Here is a 23,581-nt window from a genome sequence, read left to right as displayed (position 1 = left end):
TCCCCCCCTGAGTCAATTGGGGTTAAGTAACTTGCCCAGGGTCACACAGTTAGAAAGTATTAAGTATTTGAACTCAGCTCCTCCTGACTTCAGGGCTGGTGCTCTATCTACTGTGCCACCTACCTGCCCCTTAGAAAATTATTATTTAAAAATACAGTGAACTATTAAATAAAAGTTAAAAACACAGCTACAGAAATCACTTCACTATGAAAACTCACTCAAAACAGACTGAGTGACAGAAAATAAGGACAAGAGTGATATGTTTGAGGTCACAGGTAACTATATAAGGAAAACTAATGTGTTCTTCCAAGAAAAATTATCCAATGTGTAGTCAAATTCAGTGTGGGAAAATATAACCCAAAGAATAAATAAAAGGCTATTGCATTTTTCTTTCAAATTATTCAGGTGGGGTGTGATGTGACAAAACTGTCAACAGATACCCTTCATTCAAATCAGCCCCCAACAAAAAAGCAGAAACCAAATTCTAGGACTTCCACCAGTGTAACAAAACAAAATGTGCACATATAGACTTTTTTTTTCTTTCTTTTTTTTTTGCTGAGGCAATTGATATTAAGTGACTTGCCCGGGATCACAAGGAGGGCCAGTGACTGAGGGCAGATTTGAATTCAGGTCTTCCTGACTCCAGGCCAGTACTCTATTCACTGCCCCATCCAGCTGTCCCTAGAAAACCTTTAAAAACAACTCTTTCAATAACGTAACCAAAAATACATAAAAACACTGCACAGGAATGCTTAAGTCCCCCAAAAAAGCTGTGCCAAAATCATTGTCTCTGCTTCATTTTGTTCCTCTTCATCAGACTTAATTCATTCTCTCTAACATCATTTGAAGGTGACTTGTTGATTGACAGCAATTCAAGTATCCAGCAGAGTCTATATAAATAATCTCTTTCTGGGCAGAACTAAGATTTTTGGTAAAAGGATTCTACTCTTTTAAAGATGAATCTAAAATCCAATCTCAGGGTTGTAAGGCAATGTTCATCAAAGTTAAATCTATACTTTTAAAGTAATCCATTAAATGGAAGGCAAAATTCCAATTGGGTAAGCTGCCACTATTTAGATTTAAATATAAAAAAAACTGATTAAAATACAAGTGGAATGTGGTGTTTTTGCTCAAAAAACAAGCCTGAAAAGTAACATTTGGGGTCAGAGTTGCTATGTTTTTTATAGGGTCAATTTCATGGGTCAATAGCTTTATTTATATTGTTGTGTTTGAATGATGGTGGGTGGAAAACAAAGGATTCTCTTTACTATTCCAGGAAGTCTGGCAGGGAACATCACATACTTTTAATCAGTTGAAACTGCCATCTAGTGCTTGGACTCAAGCTACAACTAAAGAGTCCAAAGGCACAATTTTTTTCCACCTATGTTCTTAACACCCTGATAAAAAGGAAAGAATATATACACACACCTATACATATATATATATATATATATAGGGAAGAGAAGAATGCTTGTCAGTGTTGATGAAATGATTCTTTTCTTGGCTCTTCATTTAGCTTAATGTTAGGTGTCCATCACAGTGTATTCTTTGCATTTATTGATCAAAATTTCTATCAAAAAGCCAGCATGTTCCAACTAAGAACCAGACACAGAACTAAGCTGTACCCAAGAACTCCATTAGCCAAAAACATACAGCATTCTTCATCTCCAGATTCCTTTCCTTATCCCTCCTGTTCCAAAAGTCTCTGTCGAGTTTCCATTACAATTTCTTCCATTATCTCTGGTTTTAAAATGTCCTTGATCTAAAAGAGAAAAGATAAAATTGTTCATACAGATGAGAAACCAAAACAAAGCATATAACCAAGTTTTATAAACTACACCTAACACAGAGAAAACAAACTAATACAAAAAGAAAAAACTGGCCCAGAAAGAATAGGCTATAAATTATAATAACAAACTTTTATTAAATTCCTACTATGCACTAAGCATTGTGCTTGAAAACAGAGATACAAAGACAAAAATGAAACATTCTCTTACCCTTAAAGAATTCTGAACTGGAAAGCCAATATAAGTATTCACAACATATATATAAGGCAAATTTTTGAAGGGAGGAGGCCTTGGGGAATATAGAGGAGAACACAAAAAGTTTCATTGTAATACACTGAGCAGTTTTGAAGGAAATACAGGGTTCTAAGAGTTAAATATGATAAGGGATTACATTCTAAGTATGTGGAATAGCTGGTACAAAGATATGGAGGTGGGAGATGGAGTTTTATATGTGAGAAACTGAGTTTCTCATTCAGTTCGGACTGTGGAGTACTTGTAACAAAGTAATGCAAAACAAAGTTAAACAGATAGGTTGAGGCCAAGTTGTGAAAGTATTTGAAAATCAAATACTTTATTTTATTCTAGAAATAAAAGGGAATAACTGTAGCTTCACGGGGAGTGATTGTGAAATCTGCATGTTAGCAAAGTCACATTAGCAGCTGTGTGGAAGGAGGATGGTTTGGATCAGGGAAAGATTTAAAGCAAAGCTTTCAGTTGAGAAGCTGTTACAATAATTCAGATAAAAGATGATAAATGGCTGAACTAGGAAGGTAATTCTGGGACTAGAGAGAATCAGATAAATACAGGAGATATGGTAAGGTAGAAACAAAAAGATTTAGTAGAAACAGCAAGAATTGGTATTTGACTGGATATGAGAGGTAAGGGATAGAAAGAAATTGGTAAAATTATATCATTAGCTTAATAAATCAGGATTCTCTCTGTTGACCAGTATAAAGATACTATTTTAGGAGAAATTAAGAAACCTAACCAGCAAACCCTGGAACTATCATTTTTCAATCATGCCCAACACTTTATGACCTCATTTGGGCTTTTCTTGACAAAGACAATAAAGTGATTTGCTATTTCCTTTTCTGGCTTGTTTTATAGAGGAGGAAACTGAGATAAACAGAGTTAAGTGATTTGCCAGATTTGAACTGGGATCTCCTGACTCTGGCCCAGAACTCTATACATTCTGCCACTATGCTGTCCCCCTGGAACTAATAAATATTCACCTTACCTGATCTTGTAGTTGTCAGATGCTGAAAAAAAATCCCAAAGATTTGTTCATTTATAAATAAGGAGGATGTTACAAAACATTTAATAAGGAGGCAGCTGTGTTTGACTCAGATTTTCACCATATGTTTTCACACTAATATACAGAAGTACATTTGGAAAGACTGCTCAATGCCTTTGGTGTGATTAAGAGAGAGAGATCTTATCTCATTTTTGCCATAAAACTGTTTAGAGAAGATAGTGAAATATGGAGAACAAGCCAACTGAATACCTGATGGGAAAGAGATGCTTCATAGCAGTACAAAAGGCTAGTGTCAAACAACATCATCTTCTGAGCCACTAGGGCAACAATACAATTTCGGAGTCGAGAAATCACCTCCCGATCAGAGAGTGGTACTGGCTAAAGATAAGGGAAGAAGTTGGGAAAAAGAAAAAAAGAAAAATGCACTCAGTGTCAACCATATAAAGACACAGGACAAAAACGACCCCCCAAAAAGTGACAAGATTGAAAGTTAAACCATACATTAGAAAAAAAGGACAGACCTGATGGTTCCAATTTCCTCATGCTACCCCCTGACCTTGGACTCCCATCAGCTTTAATTCTGACCCATCATTAAAGCCCCAACTCAGACAATTTGTTCATGAAGTATTCCCTAAGTGCCCCCATACAGAAGCTATCCTTCTCTCTTCTCCACTCACATAGCAATTTCTACATATCAAACAATCTATCAAATCTATCTCATAACATATTTATGTAAATGTCTTATTTCACCGACTTAACTATAAGATCCATAAGGGCTCATTTAATCACCCTAAATATTTCCTTATCTGCAAAGTGAGAATAATATTTTCATTATCCACCTCACAGAGTTCTTGTGGGAATCAAATGAGATAGCACATATCAAAGCTATTCTCAACTATATGCCACAAGACTCTGTACACAGTAAGCACTTGATAAACAATGGCTGAATGAGTGGAGTCTATGAGTGGAGTCTAAATTAATTACATTGAAGAGAATGGTCCAAAAGAGATGAATAAGGATGAGTTCATCTCATTCATTACTAAGTAAAATCTTTGGATATCACCCTAAGCCTGCCTATTATTTTTGCTAACAATCAGTTGGTCAAAAATGTAAATCTTTTCTGAACAAAGAATGATGTGGGATGTATAGTTCTCAAGACAATTCAGAACGTATCCATTAATAGGAAGGTTAGAAACACATCACACACCCAAAATTCTTTCAGTTTCAACCATTCTGGAGAGCAATTTGGAACTCTGCCCAAAGGGCTATAAAACCACACATATCCTTTGACCTAACAATGCCACTATTAGGCACATATCCCTAAAGAGATTAAAAAAAAAACATGAAAAGGACCTTTGTTACAATAATATTTACACAGCTCTTTTCTCTGGATAAAGAACTAGAAATTGAGGGGAGGCCCATCAATTAGGGAATGGTTGAACAAATGAGATATGTGATTATGATGGGATATTATTATTCTTATGGAAATTATGAGCAGGATGCTTTCAGAAAAATATGGAAAGTCCTCCATGAGCTTATGCAAAGTGAAATGTACTATGTACAAATTAATAGTAAGATGATCAGCTGTCAATGACTGCAATTTTCAGGAATACAATGATCCAAGACACCTCTAAAGAACTTATAATGGAAAATGTTATCCACACCCAGAGAAAGAACTGATTGTGTAAGAATTCTTTCAGTTATCTGTTATTTACTCACTCACACTGGTAATAGTCTGACTTCTCACCTCTAGATTGGCAATAAAGCCCCCTACTTCTTCTTCTCTCTGCTCAGGAGTTGGGTAGATCCAGATGAAGCCATTATTGCCCAAAATCACAGAGGCACCACAAGGCAAGTCATGGAAATGGGTCTTCTGTCGTTTCACCAAAGAAGGGGAAACCTGGACAAGAACTCCCTGCCCAAGCTAAGATATAAATAAATAAATAATGAATTTATTATTAATAAATCAGCAGAGGTTGTCCTTGTATATATCATATATAAGTTGACCTCTGAAAATTAAAATAAAAATTTCATTCAGAGTTGAAGTTGATTATAGACTAGGTATAATTGGAAGTCCTTCCCCCATTCCAGATTTGCCAAAAGCAATGGTTATCTCACATATATAACATGCAAACACCAACATGTGATTATTTAAGTGTAAATTTTTGCATGTATGTATATATGTGTATATAATATATATATGTATATATATGTTATACATATATATATATTAAAAGCTAAATTTTTATACAATAGAATATATATGATGGCTCAAAATTCAATTTCTACATCACATTCATTTATTGCATAAACACTATACATGTTTAATATCTTCTGATTATTCAAAACTTTTAAAATCATTATCATTCAACAGTCTGTGTCACTTTAGTGCAATTAAATCCCTGGTACAATACAGCTAAGGTCGAGGCTTTTATCACCAGTTGGTTTTGTCCCATTCCCTTCTCATTCCCTGCCCGAGGGTGAAGAAATGGCAAATCCAGCCTTCACCACAAAGGTTTTGGTAGCATTATCTTCAACAATAGAGGATGATGGTCCACACTGTAAAACAGAGTTCCGTTCCATATTTGAAGACTTTGGAATACTGGAAGATGTAACAACTTTTTCAAGGAAAGATTTATTTGTTCTACTTCAAAAAATTAAAAACACAGGGTTTTGGGGGCAGCTAGGTGGCGCAGTAGATAGAGCACCAGCCTTGAATTCAGGAGGACCGGTGTTTAAATCTGGGCTCAGACACCTAACACTTCCTAGCTGTGTGACCCTGGGCAAATCACTTAACCCCAGCCTCAGGGGGAAAAAAAAAAGACACTTTAATAATATAGCCCAATAATAACTTGAACCTCCTAGAAATCTCTATTCCTGAATGGAATACCATTTTGAGAGTTCAAGTAACAAAATTTTACCAGAAGCAATATCATTTATATTTTTAAATGTTTATATCATCTTAAAGCCCTTTATTTTATCCAACTTTCCTTATAAGACTAGGTTGCTCTGTGAATTTATTTTCCCTAAGAAGGAATGGCATTAATGATGTTTTATGGTCTACAGTGGCTCCAATTTCACTAAAGCAAATTAAAGGGAGAATCATTCCTCTGTCAGAGAAGCAAGATTTTTTTCAGTTTTTCCAATAACATAGTTTCAAGGATATTCCATACATGTTGCTTCTGACTTCTTCTGATCTTAAGCCACAAAACACTGGGGTCAAAATGATATGTACAGTACCAAGCCCAAACTCCCGTTTCTGAAAGGCTCAGAGGGTTACAGATTGTACCAGGGATTCAGAAAAAAAGCTTGCAGGCCCTATCATAAAGAGAATGAAAATGGCAGTAAAAAGGCTTTAAAAATACTACTCACTTTTCCATACTTTAGACTCCTGGTATGTAGAGACACAGCACCATCAGAAAATACAGCCTGGACCTCAGCCTAGCCTAGTGATGAAGGAAGTAACTGTAGTCTGCAACTTATACCTCTCCATTCTCATTTTAAAATACCTTCTCATCACCCCCATCCCACATTCCCTTCCCTCATATACAAACATGGTTCCCCTCACCTTGGTTTGATTTATTTTCCATTTTCAACATTTCCTCCCTGAAAACCTATTCTAGTTCTAAACCACACTAATTAGAAATACTATGACCTATCCATTCTCCTTTAGCCATAATTGACATCTTGGTCTGAAAAAAATACCCTTTTTCATGGGGATAAATGGCCACCTTATAGTTAAAAGTGAATTTTCCCATCTAACCTAAAGTTCAGGTTACCACAAACCTGTCACAAATTAATAGCTGAGTCAGACTAGATGCTATATAAAAGAGATGACAGAGTTCATGAGAAAAGTGAAGAAATTATTCATCAGCATCCATGGCCTTCGTTTTAAGTTCACACATGACTGTGAAAATTCTTAGGCTTATCACATCACTTAAATTCAATTTCAACTATATTTTTGTCACTGTACAGAACTAGGAAGGTGCCAAACTACAAAACTAAGGATACACTGATAAGGTCCCCTTCCCGTAAGAAGTCCCTCATTGCAAGTTCATCTTCTGCAGATCTTCTTCTCTGAAATACACAAGGAAACAAAAATGTTATTTACATCAACTCACAGAAACAAGTTTCCCCAGATCTTATTTCTTTTTTCTCCTTCTGAAGATATATACTAGAGCTATACAGGGTATCCCAAAAGTCTTGGGGGTAGCTTTAATAATCAAATAACATCAGCTACCAAGATGCCAAGATGCCCTGAACTGTCTTAGTCATCTTGGGATTGCAGTGAAGACAGCACTAGCCAAAATTCTGGAAGATTTGAATTTGAATCTTGAATAAGACACCGACTATGTGGATGACCCTGGGCAAGCTTCTCAGTTTCTTATCTGTAAAAGGAGATGGCCTGTGAGGTCCTTTCCGGCCCTAAGTTTAGGATCCTATGATCCCCTAAAATAACTGTGGCAATGGAAGAATCAGAAGGATCTTAGGAATCCTAGTCTAACCTTGTTGCTTTGTCCCTCCCTGTACTCTAGTCTGCCCATCTATAAAAAATAAAGAGGTTTGTATTATATTATTCAGAAGGGCCTCCTTCATTTCTTAAGCATAGCAGCAGAACTATGATACTTCAATCAATCAAAAGCAGTCACCTCTCTGTCTTTCTGTCTCTTGCTTCTCCTCCCTTCTCCCTTTCATGTCCAATTTTCAGATAACACAAAGTTGGAAGGGAAACCAAGCACAATTAGGACACAAAAGGATCTAGCCAGGCTGGAACAGAGGGATAGATCCAATAAGCTGATGTCTGTTTTATCTTGTTTTCATTTGGCTGAGAACGAAATGTTGGATTTTGTTGGTACAGGGAACTCCTAGGGAGGTAACTCCTCCAAACCAAGAAAGATCAACATTTGTTCTGCAACTTCTGATCTCAGGCCTGGCATGGAGCAACAAGAGGCTTAGAGAAGGTCACACCCAGGCTTCTTGGGATGGAAATTTAATAGAAATATAAAACCCTATACAAAAAAATTCACAAGTAGGATGGAGAAATTCAACAAAGACAATAGTGTGGGAAGTTTTAATGAGACTAATTTCAATGAGTCAACAACAGTAAGACAAGTCAAAAAAAGTCAATCTAATTTTGGATTTAACAAAGTAAGTGGTCCAGTGTCCAAAAGGTAGGAGGTAACAGTCACAACATATTCTTTGTTGGTTATATCAAGAGTGTATTATTATTGTTATTAAATTTTTTTGTTATTAAGTATTTTTAAGAACACAAAGTTGGTACAGGAAGGAGACCCAGATGCTGAAGAAGCTGGAGGACTGAATGATTAGCAAATATCTGAATGAAAAGAGACTTTGAGGGAGGAGACATATCAGCATTCTTCATAGGGCTGTCACCAGCACTTAGCAAGTATGTGGTACATATAAGTCATTTAATACATACTTGTAGCCTGGATTGGCACAAAAAAGATTTAGATTTGTCCTATTCAGCCTCAGAGAGGAGCACCATGAACAACAGGTTAAAGTTACAATGCCTCAGTGGAAAAGGGAAGCAGTCAGGTTGAATTCCATCTCTGATGCTGACTTATCTAGACTATGCCTCTTGAGCTTGTTTTCTAATCTACAAAATGACAATATGACTTAAAGTGCCTGAGTCACATGCAACCACTACTTGAGCACAATGGCTGTAGTCATCACTGTCATTACTATAAAGTAGCAGAATCACAGATCTGGGGTTCAGAATAGGAATACACTGCCTATGATGGCACGGGCTGCCTTGGGAACTTGTTAGTTCCCCGTTAATGGAAATCGTCAAGCACAGGATAGGTGACCATTTGTCAGAGAAGAGGTAGAAAGTACTCCTGTTCAGATACAGATGAATCTGATAATTTCTGAGCTCTCTTCCAACAGAGATTTTGTAATCCTCCTCTTCTTTCTTCTACTCTACCCTAAGACTGTCAATGACTATCCAAAGAAACTCTGCATAAGAGTACCCAGATATGAAAATCCAGCTATATAAAAATAGAAAGATTAGGAGTTTTAAACAACATTTTAAAAGGCATGTTATATGATTCCTTTAAAGAAAGCTTCTCATAATAAACTTACATCATGAGTCTATATACTAAAATTTAATTTCCAAAAACATGCTTGTCTGTGTAGAGCACTATAGACTTGGAATATGGAAATAAACAGAAGCAGGGGTCTGAGTTCCTGTTGTTCCTGGCCTTCCAGATAATATTCCATTAGCCTTCCATCTCAAAGATGTCCTTGCTATTACATTAAAGTCAGAATAAACAATGCCTTTGTTGGAAAAATTTAGCCCTTCCTTTGAACACATAAAATGGAATGTTTTAATCCTACTCGTAAATATCCTCTACATTTTCCTCAAGCAATAAGGGAAAAAGTATAGAAATCCTAAGCCTTGGCAGCTATGATTGGTAAGCAGGAAAATGGAATTTAGCTGGAAGCACTCACCAACTCTCCTCCAGGAAGATTCATGGATGAGAGAAGCAAGACTGAATCCAGCCTAGAATTGGTCTCTACCTTCCACCGCTTCTGCTGAACCTACAAAGTAAGAAAGTAAGGTTATGGCTCCAAATATTATAGTCTGAATTCCTGAAGCAAAAACAAAGTAAAATACAATTTAACTCATCATGTATTAAACAATATAGGACAGCCCTTTACCAAAGATTGTGTCATAGGTTTGACTGTTTTTTCTTTTTAAAAAAAAAATCTCTATGAACTGGTCCAGCCATTCTGAAAAGCAGTTTGGATCTTTGCCCCAAAGTCACTCAAATTGTTTTTATATAAAATTTGAACCACCCAATGACACTTTTAAGCCTATAAACCAAAGAGACCAAAGAAAAGGGAGAAAAATCCCTATGTATTAAAATAGTTATAGCAGTTCTCTCTGTTGTAGCAAAGAATTGGAAATGAAAGGGGCATTCAATTGACTGGGGAACCACCAAACAGCCTATAGTATAGGAAAGTAGTGAAGATTGTACTGTAAGAAAGGATAAAAGAAACTATTTCAGAGAAAGTTAGAAAGACTTGTGTGAACTGAGGATGAATGAAGTGAACTTTAAAAAAAAATTCAACTCAAAAGACAACTTTCACCACTAACCACATACGTCTTAATAAGCCACACAATGAAAGAGAAAGATATGGCAAAAAGAGTTTGAAGGGATTCACCTCAACTAAATTATTTACTTGACATAATGAAACTAAAAAAGTACACCAGGGATGAATGTCTATTCATATTCTCTCTGTCTCTCTCTCTCTTAAATTTTTTTTATTTTCAAAACATATGCATAGCAATGAAACATGCTACCTACCTACTGACAGAAGGGCGATGAGTCCAAGATATAAAATCATTTATACATTTTAGGGCTCAGCAAATGTCCTGACTACACTTACTTGCACAAGCAAAATAGCTTTAAAAGATAACATGATGACTGAAATATGTAAGAAATTTATGGTTTCACACATAATCATCTTCTACTATATATATAAATGTTCCCTTACTTTGCTTGTGAAATTTATAATGATCTTTTTCTAAAGCAAACTGCCTGTTCTGATTTTTCTTTCACAACATGACTAATATGAAAATATGTTTTAAATGATTGTACACCAGCAAAATAACTATATGGACATGCATAATATATTGTATTTAACTTATACTTTTAACATATTTAACATGTATTGGTCAACCTGCCTGGGGGGGGAGGGGAGGAAGGAGGGGAAAAGTTGGAACAAAAGGTTGCCAATTGTTTTTTTGTTTTTTTTTTCCTGAGGTAATTGGGGTTAAGTGCCTTGCCCAGGGTCACACTTCGAGGAAGTGTTAAGTGTCTGAGATCAGATTTTAACTCAAGTCCTCCTGATTTCAGGGCTGGTGCTCTATCCACTGCGCCACCTAGCTGCTCCTAGTTTGGCAATTGTCAATGTTGAAAAATTACCCATGCACATATCTGGTTTAAAAAAAAAAAAAAAGCTATAATAAAAAAAAACTATTGTACACATATAACCTATATCAGATTGTTTACTGTCTTGGGGAGGGAGGAAAAAATTGACTATCTTACAAAAGTGAATGTTAAAATTATCTTATATATAATTTTTAAAAATAAAATAGTATTAATAGGGGGAAAAAAGCAAACTACTTGACTGAAATTTTACCTCTGTGATTCTCCCCACCACAATGTCTCCCACTTCACCATTATACCTGCAAGAGATAAATCAATCTTTAGAAAATTTGAGTTTTTTCAATTTCCTTTACTATGAACTTAATAATCATGAATATACATGTACATTTCAGCATAGAAATGATTAAAAACAAGGACTGTATATAAAAGTTTACATTTCTGTAACAGTTTGGGGTTTTTAAAGCATATATTAAATTTAAGACGATGGTAGTAAAACTGTTCTAGATATCTCAACGGGAACTTTTTTCTATGCATTTTTAAAAAAATATCCTATCAATGTTCTTTTCTTTTTTTCTGTAACTCTATCACTGCCTAGTCTCAACATCAATAAAAAGCCTCCGTGACAAATTAATATAGTCAAGCACAACAACTCAACATACTAGCCATGTTTGAAACCGCACCCTGTACTTCTTGACAAGAAGTGGGTGGCACATTCCATCATCAGTTTTCTAAAGTCACAATTGTTCAATGCATTGATCAAAGTTTGTTATTACTTTGACTAGTAATGAACTACATATTTCTTGATGACGTCTGCTGGAAGAATGGGTAAGCACACCTTGTTTTCAAAGCTTTCACACAAATCAGCTTGTTCACTCTCTCCACAGAGCCCGCCACAGATGCTATAAGCTTCTCATCTCCCATATAGGTACCATGGCCTCTGTGGGGAAAAACGACGCAATTATTATCGAAGACCCAAGGGCCCTCCGCTCTCCCTCAGGACAAAACAGACCTCGCTATCGGGGGCACGAACTGCTTTCACATTACTTTGCTCCCATGTCACTGGCACACAGGAGGTGCTTAATTAATGTTTGCTGTCTGCGGGGCAGATGCGTGGACACGGGGGAATATGTACAGGAGGGTATGTGTGGGGTCACAAGGAACAGAAACAAGCTATGCAGGACCGGGTTTGAAGAGACACGGGCACATGCAGGGTCACTCAGAAAAAGGCAGAGACACGTAGGGGCACTCGGACACGGAGGCGCAGACGGGGGGAGGGGGGAAACCAGGACACGGAGCCGCGGACACGGGGGGGGTGAGGGGGGGAGGAGGCACGCGGGGACGGAGCCGCGGACGGGGGGGGGGAGGGGGGAGGAGGCACGCGGGGACGGAGCCGCGGACACGGGGGGGGGGGGGGAGGAGGCACGCGGGGACGGAGCCGCGGACGGGGGAGGGGGGGAGGAGGCACGCGGGGACGGAGCCGCGGACGGGGGGTGGGGGGGAAGAGGCACGCGGGGACGGAGGTGGCCGCGGGAGAGGGACACGCAGGATCAGAGTCACAAGGACATGAGGCACACAGAGGAATACCCCGGACATGTAGAGACCCCTAAGCCCAAAGCTACCCGACAGGCTGGTACTGGAAGCGCCGCAAGGGAACAGGGATACAGAGGAACGGTAGGAGCGGAGGAGGCACTAGGGGCTCGTGGGTCTTAGGGAAGGGAAAGCCCAAGAGGCAGGTCAAGGCGCGCGTTAAGAACGGCCACCCGCAGCCCCGCCACGCACCGCATGAAGCCGGTATCTGTGGTAATCGTGTCCCCGGGGACCACCAAGTGCTTTTGCGTGTCCCGATCCAAGCTCTCGGGTAGCCGCTGGCGGGCCACAGGAAGCCGAATCTCCATCGCCATCTTGAGGCTCGCAGAATCGCGCAAGCGCTGCTGGCCCAAGAGAAGCTGCTTCCGGATACATAACTACTGGCAGCCAGAAAACGGAATAGGGCGGGGCGAAGCGGGAGGCGGGACGGATGGGGGCGGCACTTAGGTAACTACCAATGAGGATCCACTACTCGATGGCCCTGTTTTTCTTGGCGTGAAGGAGTAGGAGCCGTTTTAAGTATTGGAAATGAGGGGGGAAGGAAAATTAAAGTTCCTATATTTACGACTGGCGACCCCCGCCCCACCAGTGTGTACATAGCTTTCTATACAACGTGTTCTTGGGGACTGGATTGATGAATGGTGAAAGGGTACATGAATGGAGAATCTTCTAAATAAATCAAAGCTACCAACAGTCACTTAAGAAAGTTCTAAATCACTACTGATTAGGAAAATTAAAAGAACTCTGGGGCCCGCCTCACACCGATCGCGTTAGACGCGTATGACGGAATAAGAAAATTGCAGATCTTGGCGGGAATGCGGGAAAACCGGGACACTGCCGCCCTGCTGGGGAGGGTGGGAACTCATCTAGCCATGCTGGACAGCGACTCGTAACTGCCCCAAGTCCTAGAACCGGGTTGAGTCCTTTGACCTGGCGATGCCTTTATTAGACTTAGTTCTGCATGAAAAGGAAAATAAAGGAAAGGGAAGAGACCCTATTTGTGCAAAAGTATTTCTAGCAGCTTTTTGTGGGGGTGAAGATCCGGAGACTGAGGGAGACCATCCCGGCCTGGACAGTCGTGATCTGTGACTGTGCTACAGGAAATGATGAGCAGGAGGATCTCAGAAAACCCGGGAGTGCGCCGAGTAAAGTGAGCGAAACGCCAGGACCTCACGTCCAGTAACGGCGACACCGTAAGGGGATACACCGGAAAGACTCAGCTGCCCCGGATCAAAGCAGTGGTGAAAAGTGCCGTCCGCCTCCGGAGAGCAATTTGAAGCGTGCTTTTCTTACCTCATCTTCCTTGGGCTTCGGGCGTGTGTTTCCTCTTTTGCAACATGTCTACTATGGAAATATATTTTGCACAACTACACACATCATATTTCTTGCCTTCTCAAGTAGTGGGGAATGGCAAGAGCAGCGAGAGAATTTAGAACTCAACGTTTTTTAAAGAATGTTTAAAAATTTTACATGCTATTGGGAATTATTTAATGATATAAATAAAATATATTAAAATAAATAAAACAGGAGCAGCTGGGGACGCAGCGGATAGAGCACCAGCCCTGAAGTCACTTCCTAGCTGTGTGACCCTGGGCAAGTCACTTAACCCCAGCCTCAGGGGAAAGCAAACAAACGAATAAATAAAACATTTTGTGAATTATAGTTTTCAGCGTGTTTTCACATCTGTTCTGTTCCTATTGGAAAAAGAGCTTTGGATTTAGGGTAAGAAAATAAGAGTGCATACACGGGTTCTGCCATGCCACTCCAGTCACTAATGCATGGTTTGGGACCCACCGCTTAACCTTAATGAGCCTTAGATTCCTGATACGGAAAACAGTTGTTGGATTAGATGACAACTCTAAAAATATGATTCTACTTCTCCATAATCTTTTTTTTTTTTTTTCTGAGGCGGAGGTTAAGTGACTTGCCCAGGGTCACACAGCTAGGAAGTGTTAAGTGTCTGAGATCAGATTTGAACTCAGGTCCTCCTGACCAAGGGCTGGTGCTCTATCCACTGCGCCACCTAGCTGCCCCCTACTTCTCCATAATTTTGTTATATTCTTGTGAAATGACTGCTGGGGATTTAAAAAATTATATCATCCAAATTGTATAATTCAAAATTGAAAGAGATCCGAGAAGGGTGAGGGAGTGGAAATAGGGAGACATTAAGTCCATCCACATGTGTCCAAGAAGACAGGGACCTGTATGTGCAAGAATGTTTGTGGCAGCCCTCTTTGTAGTGGCCAGAAACTGGAAATTGAATGGATGTCTATCAATTGGAGAATGGCTGAATAACTTGTGGTGTATGAATATTATGGAATATTATTGTTCTGTAAGAAATGACCAGCAAAATGATTTCAGAAAGGCCTGGAGAGACTTACATGGACTGATGCTGAGTGAGATGAGCAGAACCAGGAGATCATTATACACGTCAACAATGATACTGTATGAGGATCAGTTCTGATGGACGTGGCTCTCTTCAACAATGAGATGATCCAAACCAGTTACAATTGTTCAATGATGAAGAGAATCAGTTACACCCACAGAGAGAACTATGGGAAATGCATGTGGATCACAATGTAGCATTTACACTCTTTCTGTTATTGTTTGCTTGCATTTTTGTTTTCCTTCTTAGTTTTTTTTACGTTCTTTATAGATCCTATTTTTCTTGTGCAGCAAGATAACTGTATAAATAGGTATACATATATTGTATTTAACATATACTTTAACATATTTAACATGTAGTAGGCTACCAGCCATCTAGGAGAGGGGGTGGGGGGAAGGAGGGGAAAAGTTGGAACAGAAAGTTGTGGAAGGGTCAATGTTGGAAAATTACCCATGCATATATCTTGTAAATAAAAAGCTTTAATTAAAAAAAAAAAAAAAAGGAAAAAGAAAAGGGATTTACTGAAAGGTAAAGAATAATTGGTACAAAACATTCTACCACTACCCCTCTAAAGGAATTAAGTATAGATTCATACAATTGTTCTCTGTCTTCACTTTGCTTCATGGCCATTTCTTAAGCCCACTGCTAAGTGTAAATCAGCTTTCCTCAAGGAGAGTACTTGTGGTAATGAAGTACTGCTCCACGCCTGGCTCTAGAAGTCTTTTTTTCCCCTCATGAAGTCTTCATGAAGTTCCCCCTGGATGTCACTTTTCCCCTCAGCTCAAAGAATCAATGCATTTCTATAATTCATAGTGAGCATCCATAGGAGCGCAATGCTTAAATCTTCTATTATTTATTGCTACCACTAAGACCTCTAGATCTCCTGCACTCGCAAAGTCATTTCCTAGACGTAGGTTTGCCTAAGATCAGAAAAGAACAAAACTACAGGTGCTATATGTTCACAAGCACCAAAGCAGTATAACAGAAAGGACATTCAACCTCAGAGTGGTCCTACCTCGTAGAAACTGCAAAGGAAAGAGAATGAAAGATGGGTAAATTGCCTCTTTTGTATTCTGTAGCCAATTATAAAACTTTACATCATCAAACACCCTCAGTCCCTTGCTGGGGCATAGCCAGAGAACTGCTCCCCCCAAGTTTCCACAAGAACATGATCCTTTGTCATATACTTCAACAACAATACTATCTGAAGATCAATTCTGATGGGCGTGGCCCTCTCCAACAATGAGATGAACCAAATCAGTTCCAATAGAGCAGTAATGAACTGAACCAGCTACACCCAGCAATAGAACTCTGGGAGATGACTATGAACCACTACATAGAATTCCCAATCCCTCTAATTTTCTCCTCCTGCATTTTTCATTTCCTTCACAGGATAATTGTACATTATTTCAAAGTCCGATTCTTTTTGTACAACAAAACAATTGTTTGGACATGTATACATATATTGTATTTAAATTATACTTTAATATATTGAACATGTATTGGTCAACCTGCCATCTGGGGAGGAGGAGGAGGGGGGGAAATTAGAACAAAAGTTTTGGTAATTGTCAATGTTGTAAAATTATTCATGCATATATCTGGTAAATAAAAACTATTAAAAAAAAAAAAGAGCATGATTCTTTGGACTGAAATCAAGTAGGAACATCTCTATGTACTCAAATGTCTGGCCCTCATAAATAAGCCTGATCATTCTATACTTGGAAAAAAAAAGCAGTCATGTAGCCCCAAAGTCTACTTAAAGCTTAAATTTCTCATTCCTTTATTGGATATACATAATACATAAACTTCAAACTTTTTATGACTCTACTTTGCCTCCTCTGAGCAATAATAGTTGGCATTTATCTTTCCTTTAAGATTTTCAAAGTATTTTACTTGGGTTATTTCATATGATTTTCATAACAGTACTGTAAGATAAATGCTATTATTATTTCTATTTTACAGATGAGGAAACTGAGGCTGAGGGAAGTGAAGTTACTTGTCCAGAGTCAAACTCAGATCCTCCTGAAGCCAATCTAATATTACCTATCTGATGTGGTTCTTTTCAACAATGAGGTGCTTCAGATCAGTTCCAATGGACTTGTGATGGAAAGAGTGGTCTGCTCCAGAGAGAGGACTGTGTGGAGTTGTGGATCACAACATAGTATTTTCAATTTTTGTTGTTGTTTGTTTGCTCTTTGTTTGCTTTCTCATTTTTTTCCCTTTTGGATCTGATTTTTCTTGTGTGGCATGATAATTGTGAAAATATGTACAGAAGATTGCACATGTTCAACCTATATTGGATTACTTGCCATCTAAGAGAGGAGATGGGGGGAGAGAGAAAAAAATTTGAAACACAAAAAGAAATACTACACATCTTAGTAAGGTCCTTCTAAAAATGTGATAGCTATCACTTATAAATTATATATAAATATGATTATGTATTTATATAATTAAAATGATTATATATTTATCAAAATAATTTATAATTAAATATAATATTCCATATGTGGTCTGATTAGAGCAAGATAAAATAGAATTATCACATCCTTAGACTTGGACATTATGCCTTTTCTCATTGCAAACCCATGCATTAGCTGTTATACAGTGGACTCATATTAAGCTTTCAGTACATTAAAATCCCTAGATCTTTTTCAAATAAATGCAGCTTAGTCATGCTCCAACTATCTGACATTTGTGAAAAATGATTTCTTTAAATCTAATTTCTTAATTTTCTATATGAAAAAACTGAGGTCCAAGGAGAGTCCAAAGTCTGACATTAAATAAGTAATAAAATTGTAAAGTAATAAAAGCTCCCTAATTTTCTGACTATCAATCCAGAGCTTAGGCCTTCCATCTTATGAGGATATCAAGTTAATTATCATTATCCTTACTTTACAGATACAGAAACTTGGGAAGGAAGCAACTTCTAATTTTGGCTTTGTTACCATTATTTAAATCCAGAGCATCAATATCAATGCTAGGAGTTCCAGTTCTACAAATCTTTGATTGAACCCAACAAAACAATTATTTCTGGTTCCTGGCAGCTGATGAGGCTAAATTACTCGACCACTGTGCTACTCATTATCAACAACACCAACCCTGCTATTTGCAGTCAGATTTTGAACCATATTTTTAGTATAACTGTAATAATAGGACTCCTGCCAAGAGGGTCTATGACACTAACAAAACTAACAATCTTTAAAACTCCTACACTGGGAGTAAAGTGGACTTTAAATTCAGGTTGTACTACAACAACAACCAAAAAAAAAAAAAAAAAAAAAAAAAAAGCAAATGAGATTTTAGGCTACATTACTAGACTGGTGTTCCAAACAAGAGTGATGGTATTCCCCAGCTCAAATCATATCTGGATGCAGGACTGGCAGCATGTTTTAGGAAAGATACTAATAAGTTAGCACCCTCACCATACATAAAAGGGGGTAATGAAAATGATAGGGCTCAAAAACATAAGAGATCATATTTAACCTGGAGAAGAAAAGAAGGGGGTGGGGGTGATAGTGGTGAAGACATGACAGTTCAAACATATAAAGGGCTGTTCTTTGAAAGAAAGATTAGATTTGTTCTGACTACTCCAAGTGGGAAAAACTGGTACCAATTGGCAGAAAGTGGGAAGGGAAGGAATAGGTCAAGATTTCTACTGAACATAAGGAAGATATGATTAGAGCTGTCTAAAAGTGATATGACTTGCGTCATGAAGTAATAAGGGTTCCCCATCATTGGAGCACTTCAAGTGGAAGATGGAAATGTTTTTAAATATTAGGGATTTAATAGAAAGGATTTCTGAGCTGAGACTCTTTCTAGTTGAGGGACTCTATGATTAAATGGTTGGAGGTTTTGAGAAAACTCACACCCCAAAACCAAAGGGCTCTAAAGAAAAAATTCTTCAGAAAGTAGTGTTTGGCTGCATAATATTAAATTTAGCCCATTTTTCCATCTTTCCTCTTTAGAAAGAGGTTTAGAAAGAAGGTTGTCAAAATGATTCCTTCACTTACAAAGTCAACCATCCCCAAATCTTTTTAAAATAGTTCTCCCAATAGCTACTGGCTAGACTCTTTCCTGAAACTATTATCTATTGGACTGGTTAACTGAAAACTACGGAGAGTTCTTCAAAGCAACAAGATACCAGAAAATAGATATGTATTTCTGCTCCACCAACTCTCCCCCCCCCCTTAAGAAAACAGAGCCAAATTTACAAAACAGGTAAATGAGTGTGAGGGATTCTTCAAGCTTTAAAAGGAGTGTTTTATTTACATAAGGATTCAATCCTTCAGGGCCCTCTTAAATTGCAGCCCCTACCTTTAAGTGTTTGTTTACAAGTCTTTGAATCCTACAAAGTAGACCAAAAGAAGAAAAAATCAGTAACAAAGTACAAAGAACCACAGCCACTTGAAGATCAATCAGGAGAAAAGATGAAAGGTTCTTAAGTGACAAGTCAGTGGGAAAATTGGATTCTATTCCTGTCCATTCCATTAATAGAAACTAAAATAGGACCTACCAATTAAAATCCAATTTAAATCTTTGCAAAGCTACATCTAGCACCTAAAACCTTCTTTCTCTCTTATCTGCACTAAGCTCTTTCCCAAGAGAAACATATTCTCAGGAATCTGGGGAGTGCATTTCCAAGGGGGGAAAAAAAAAAAGAAAGAAAGAAAATGCTAAGAGAGTACCCGATCTCTATTTTGTATATATTCTGTTTATAACTAAGTTCCTACATGTTATTTCCCCTTGCTAGTTTATAAACTCCTCAAGGACAAGAAATGCAAAGTCCATAAGTATTTAAAAACACTAAGAATCAAGAACTATGCTAAGCCCTTAAACGTTGTCCCTGTGTATAAAGAACTGACATTGTAATGAGGGAGACAATGTACTATCAAGGATAAATGTACAAGATATATATATATAGATAGATAGATATATAGATATCTATCTATCTATATATATATTATGTAAATAGTAATTTAGAGAGAATATAAATGAGATTTAAAAGCTTCTTGCTAAATTTAGTATTTTAACTGGGATTTGAAAGAATCTAGGAGACAGAGATAAGGAGGAAGAGCATTTTAGACATATTAGACTCAGAGTGGAAAAATAGGGTATCTTGTAGGTGAATTAGAAAAAGAAGCCAGTATCACTGGGGTGTAAGAAGATTGGAAAGGTAGGAGGGGCCAGGTGACGAAGGAATTGAAAAGCCAAACAAAGGATTTCATAGTTGAGGTAATTGGGAGCCGCTAGAGTCTGTAGCAGCTAGGGGTCTCATTGGATAGAACTCTAGGCTTGGAATCAGGAAAACTCTTCCTGAGTTCAAATGTGGCCTCAGACACTTACCAGCTGTGTGACCCCCAGCAAGTCACTTCATCGTGTTTGCCTCAGTTTCCTCTTCAGTAAAATAAGCTGGAGAAGAAAATGACAAACCACTTCTTTATTTTTGCCAGAAAACAAAACACAAACACAAATGGGGCCAGAAGAGTCAAATTTGACTGAACCAACAGCAAGAACAAGAGTTTATTAAATTGAGGAGTGAGTTATTAAATAGGTAAGGACTGTGCTTATAAACTGGTAAGGAAGAGAAGTCCAATAGAGAAGACAATCAGTAGACATGAGGTGATAAGAGCCTGCACTAGGGTAGTGGCAAGGTCAGAGGGGAAAAGGGAGCTATTTGAGAATTATTGCAAAGATAGTATTGCGAGAACCTGACAGCAGTATAGAGATGGATGAGAAAAAGTGAAAGAGCAAGGGTGACATCCGGGTTCCCAATCTAGGAAGAGGAAAGGGCTTGAAGCGAAAGGTAAAGAGTTCAGTTTTTAACAAGCTGAATTTAAGGTAACTACAGGACATCTACTAAGATGTAAAATAGGCAGTTCAGAATAGTTCTTTGTATTCCCAGACCCTAGAACGTGTGATGCATATTAAATACTTCATACAGCCTATAAGGTAGATTGATTAAGTCATTACCAGGGATAAAAACTATGATGTCCTGACCCCCTAAGCTCTGTCCACAAGGTTAATCAGAAATGGCAATGTATCTGTGGTAGATGGCTGGTTTCCAAGATAACTGCAGCCTTGTCCATAGTAGTCATTTAATTAAAGATGGTCAGATTGAATTGAATTCCCACTAACCACAAAGAGCTCTGAGGTAACTTATCTAGGAAAGCAGGACAGAGGAGAAATGAAACTGTCTGAACCAAATTGTGATATTTCTCCTGGCAGAGTCCAGTCTTGTATTTAGTACAGGATAATTGAATAATAATCGGATGTTAAATTAATTTAGTAAAGATTTTCTCTGTTTTAACTTTTTTTTTAAAAGGCAGGGAGGCACTTCACAAAAGAGGGGTTATTGAGTTGGGCTTTGAAGGATGAAAACTAAATTTTTGTGCACCTACTGAAACATACATATATACGATTATCTTATTTTTCCCAGGAAGTGTGACTGAGCTGTCTTCTGCAGAGTTAGTTTGGAGAAATCAAAACTAATTAATAAGCATTTAAGTGCTTTCTATGTGCCATGCACTGTACTAACCAGTAGTATATACATATAACGGTCCCTGCCCTCAAAGAGCTCACTATTTGATGGGAGGAGAGACAAGAAAAAACTTACATTCGCACTTGATATACACAGGATAAATTGAAATTGGCTCAGAGGGTAGGTACTAATATTAAGGAAGACTGGGAAAGCTGCTTGTAGAAGGTGAATTTTAGTTAGCAGCTAAAGGAAGTCAGGAGATGAGGAGGGAGGGAATTCCAGGCATGGGGAGGCAGTCAGTGCGAGAGAGGAATTGTGTTATTTGAGGAGCAAGGAAGCGGCCAATCACTGCACGATAGAGTAAGTCCACGGAAGGTATAAGGTATAAGAAGAAAGGAAAAGTAAGAAGGGATCTGGTTATAAAAAGGCTTTAAAAGCCAAAAGGAACATTTTATATTGTTGCTAAGGGTAATAGAGCTGGAAGTGTCTTTTCATCTTTAATCAGGTAGATTTGAACCAGGAAGGCTATGAATATCAGTGGCCAAAAGAGGGCAGTGGTACAACATACACTTCTGGGTTGGCGTGGGAAGAGAAGCAGGTGACAGCTGATATCAGAGAGAACAGGGCGTCCCTGGAAAGTCAATAGAAAATAGCTTTTGTGGTTTTACAAGAATATAAGTAAATACCGTATTGACTGGGGTGAATGCTCTATCACTCACAATCAAGCTGTTTTGAACAACTATTAAATGCAAGGTACCCTTAGGATATACCAATCAGAAGGTTGCTCCCACCCCACAAAGAAAAACTAGAAGATAATTCCCTCTGCTTCTTTGCGGAGGTTTGGGTCTATAAGTGTGGACATTTGCACCTAATGTCAGGTTTGTTTGTTTTTGGTTTTTTTTTTATAGGGTGATCAGTTTTGCTGAATTTGTTTCACTTGTTCTTTTTTCTTTCTTGATAAATCTCTTGTAGTGGGAAACATGCCATTTAAAGATAAAAGATAACAACAAAATCTGTTTTTTAAAAAGGGACGTCAGAGAAACTAATATTGCTGGGATTGAGGAATCTGCCTTTGGTCACAAGCATGAGTCAGCTTCTCTCCTGGCCTCTGTAAGTGAAGGCTGATCCAGATGACCTCTAATATCCCTTCCGATTCTAACATTCTCTTTTTTTGTGTTTTAACATTCCACGAGTATCTCCGATATCCAATGGTCATAAAGGCTGAAACCTGATCATTTATGAATTTTGTTTTCAGCCATGCAAAGACATGTCTTACACCTAAGAAACTAGAAAAACGAGAAACGATAAGTTGTTAAAGGTGTACACGGGGAAGGTAAAAGAACGGCTGTAAAATATTACTATAAATACATGTTTGTCAATTGATTAATGTCTGACTGATAAAGTTAGACTGAAAAGGGGAGGAATCTCCCAGGTTAGGGTCATAGAATCACAGACTCTCAGAGCCAGGTGGAATCAAAAACCTTTAGGGTCATGCAGTCTAACCTTGACCAAGCCAATAAAGGAATCCCTTCCTACTACAGTGACTTGACAGATGATTGGTCACTCAGCTAGGATTTATGCTGCTTCTGATCAGTGGAAAATTTTTTCCTTTGTGGAAAAAAATAAATATTTATTAAGTGCCTGTTATGTGTTATTTCTGAGTCATGTATGACTTTGTGACCCCTTTTGGGATTTTCATGGCAAAGACATTGGAATGGTTTGCCATTTCTTCTTCAGCTCATTTTGCAGATAAGGAGGAAAACAGGGTTAAATGACTTACCCAGGGCCACACAGTTGTTAAGTTTCTGATCCCAGATTTGAACTCATAAAGTTGGGCCTTATTCTAGGCCCAGTGTTCTACCTACTGTGCCACCTCATCACCCTGGCTATTCTAAGCATTTTTCAAATATTATCTCCTTTGATCCTCACAACAACCCTAGGGAAAAGGTAGTATTATGATGCCCATTTTACAGTTGAGTAAACTGAGGCCAACAAAGGCAAAGTGATTTGCCTAGAGTCACAGGGTAGATCTAAGGCTTTATTTGAACTCAGGTGCTCCTGACTCTATGGACTATACCAGCAAGCTGCCTTCAAGCTCCTTTTTGCAAGAAAGTATTTCATCATCATCATTATCAATAGCAACAAAAAATTACTGACAACTTACTACCTGGA

At 38.2% G+C, this 23,581-nt stretch overlaps 1 protein-coding gene across 1 annotated transcript; it reads right to left on the bottom strand.

Annotated features, from left to right (window-relative positions):
* Positions 1 to 1,540: 1,540 nt before the first annotated feature.
* On the bottom strand, positions 1,541 to 12,896 carry EXOSC2 (exosome component 2). The gene is made up of 9 exons (XM_074293884.1): positions 12,738 to 12,896; positions 11,794 to 11,895; positions 11,212 to 11,257; positions 9,514 to 9,603; positions 7,054 to 7,119; positions 6,415 to 6,483; positions 4,790 to 4,966; positions 3,292 to 3,420; positions 1,541 to 1,762 (listed from the first exon to the last, which is right to left on the bottom strand). The coding sequence occupies exons 1-9, from the start codon at positions 12,857 to 12,859 to the stop codon at positions 1,682 to 1,684; spliced, it is 882 nt and encodes a 293-aa protein (XP_074149985.1). The 5' UTR covers positions 12,860 to 12,896; the 3' UTR covers positions 1,541 to 1,681.
* Between the last annotated feature and the right edge of the window lie 10,685 nt (positions 12,897 to 23,581).

This window comes from Sminthopsis crassicaudata, chromosome 2 (genome assembly GCF_048593235.1).
Source record: "Sminthopsis crassicaudata isolate SCR6 chromosome 2, ASM4859323v1, whole genome shotgun sequence".
Taxonomy (NCBI): domain Eukaryota; kingdom Metazoa; phylum Chordata; class Mammalia; order Dasyuromorphia; family Dasyuridae; genus Sminthopsis; species Sminthopsis crassicaudata.
Note: the sequence above shows the minus strand (reverse complement) of the source record. Positions and strands in the feature narration are given on the sequence as shown.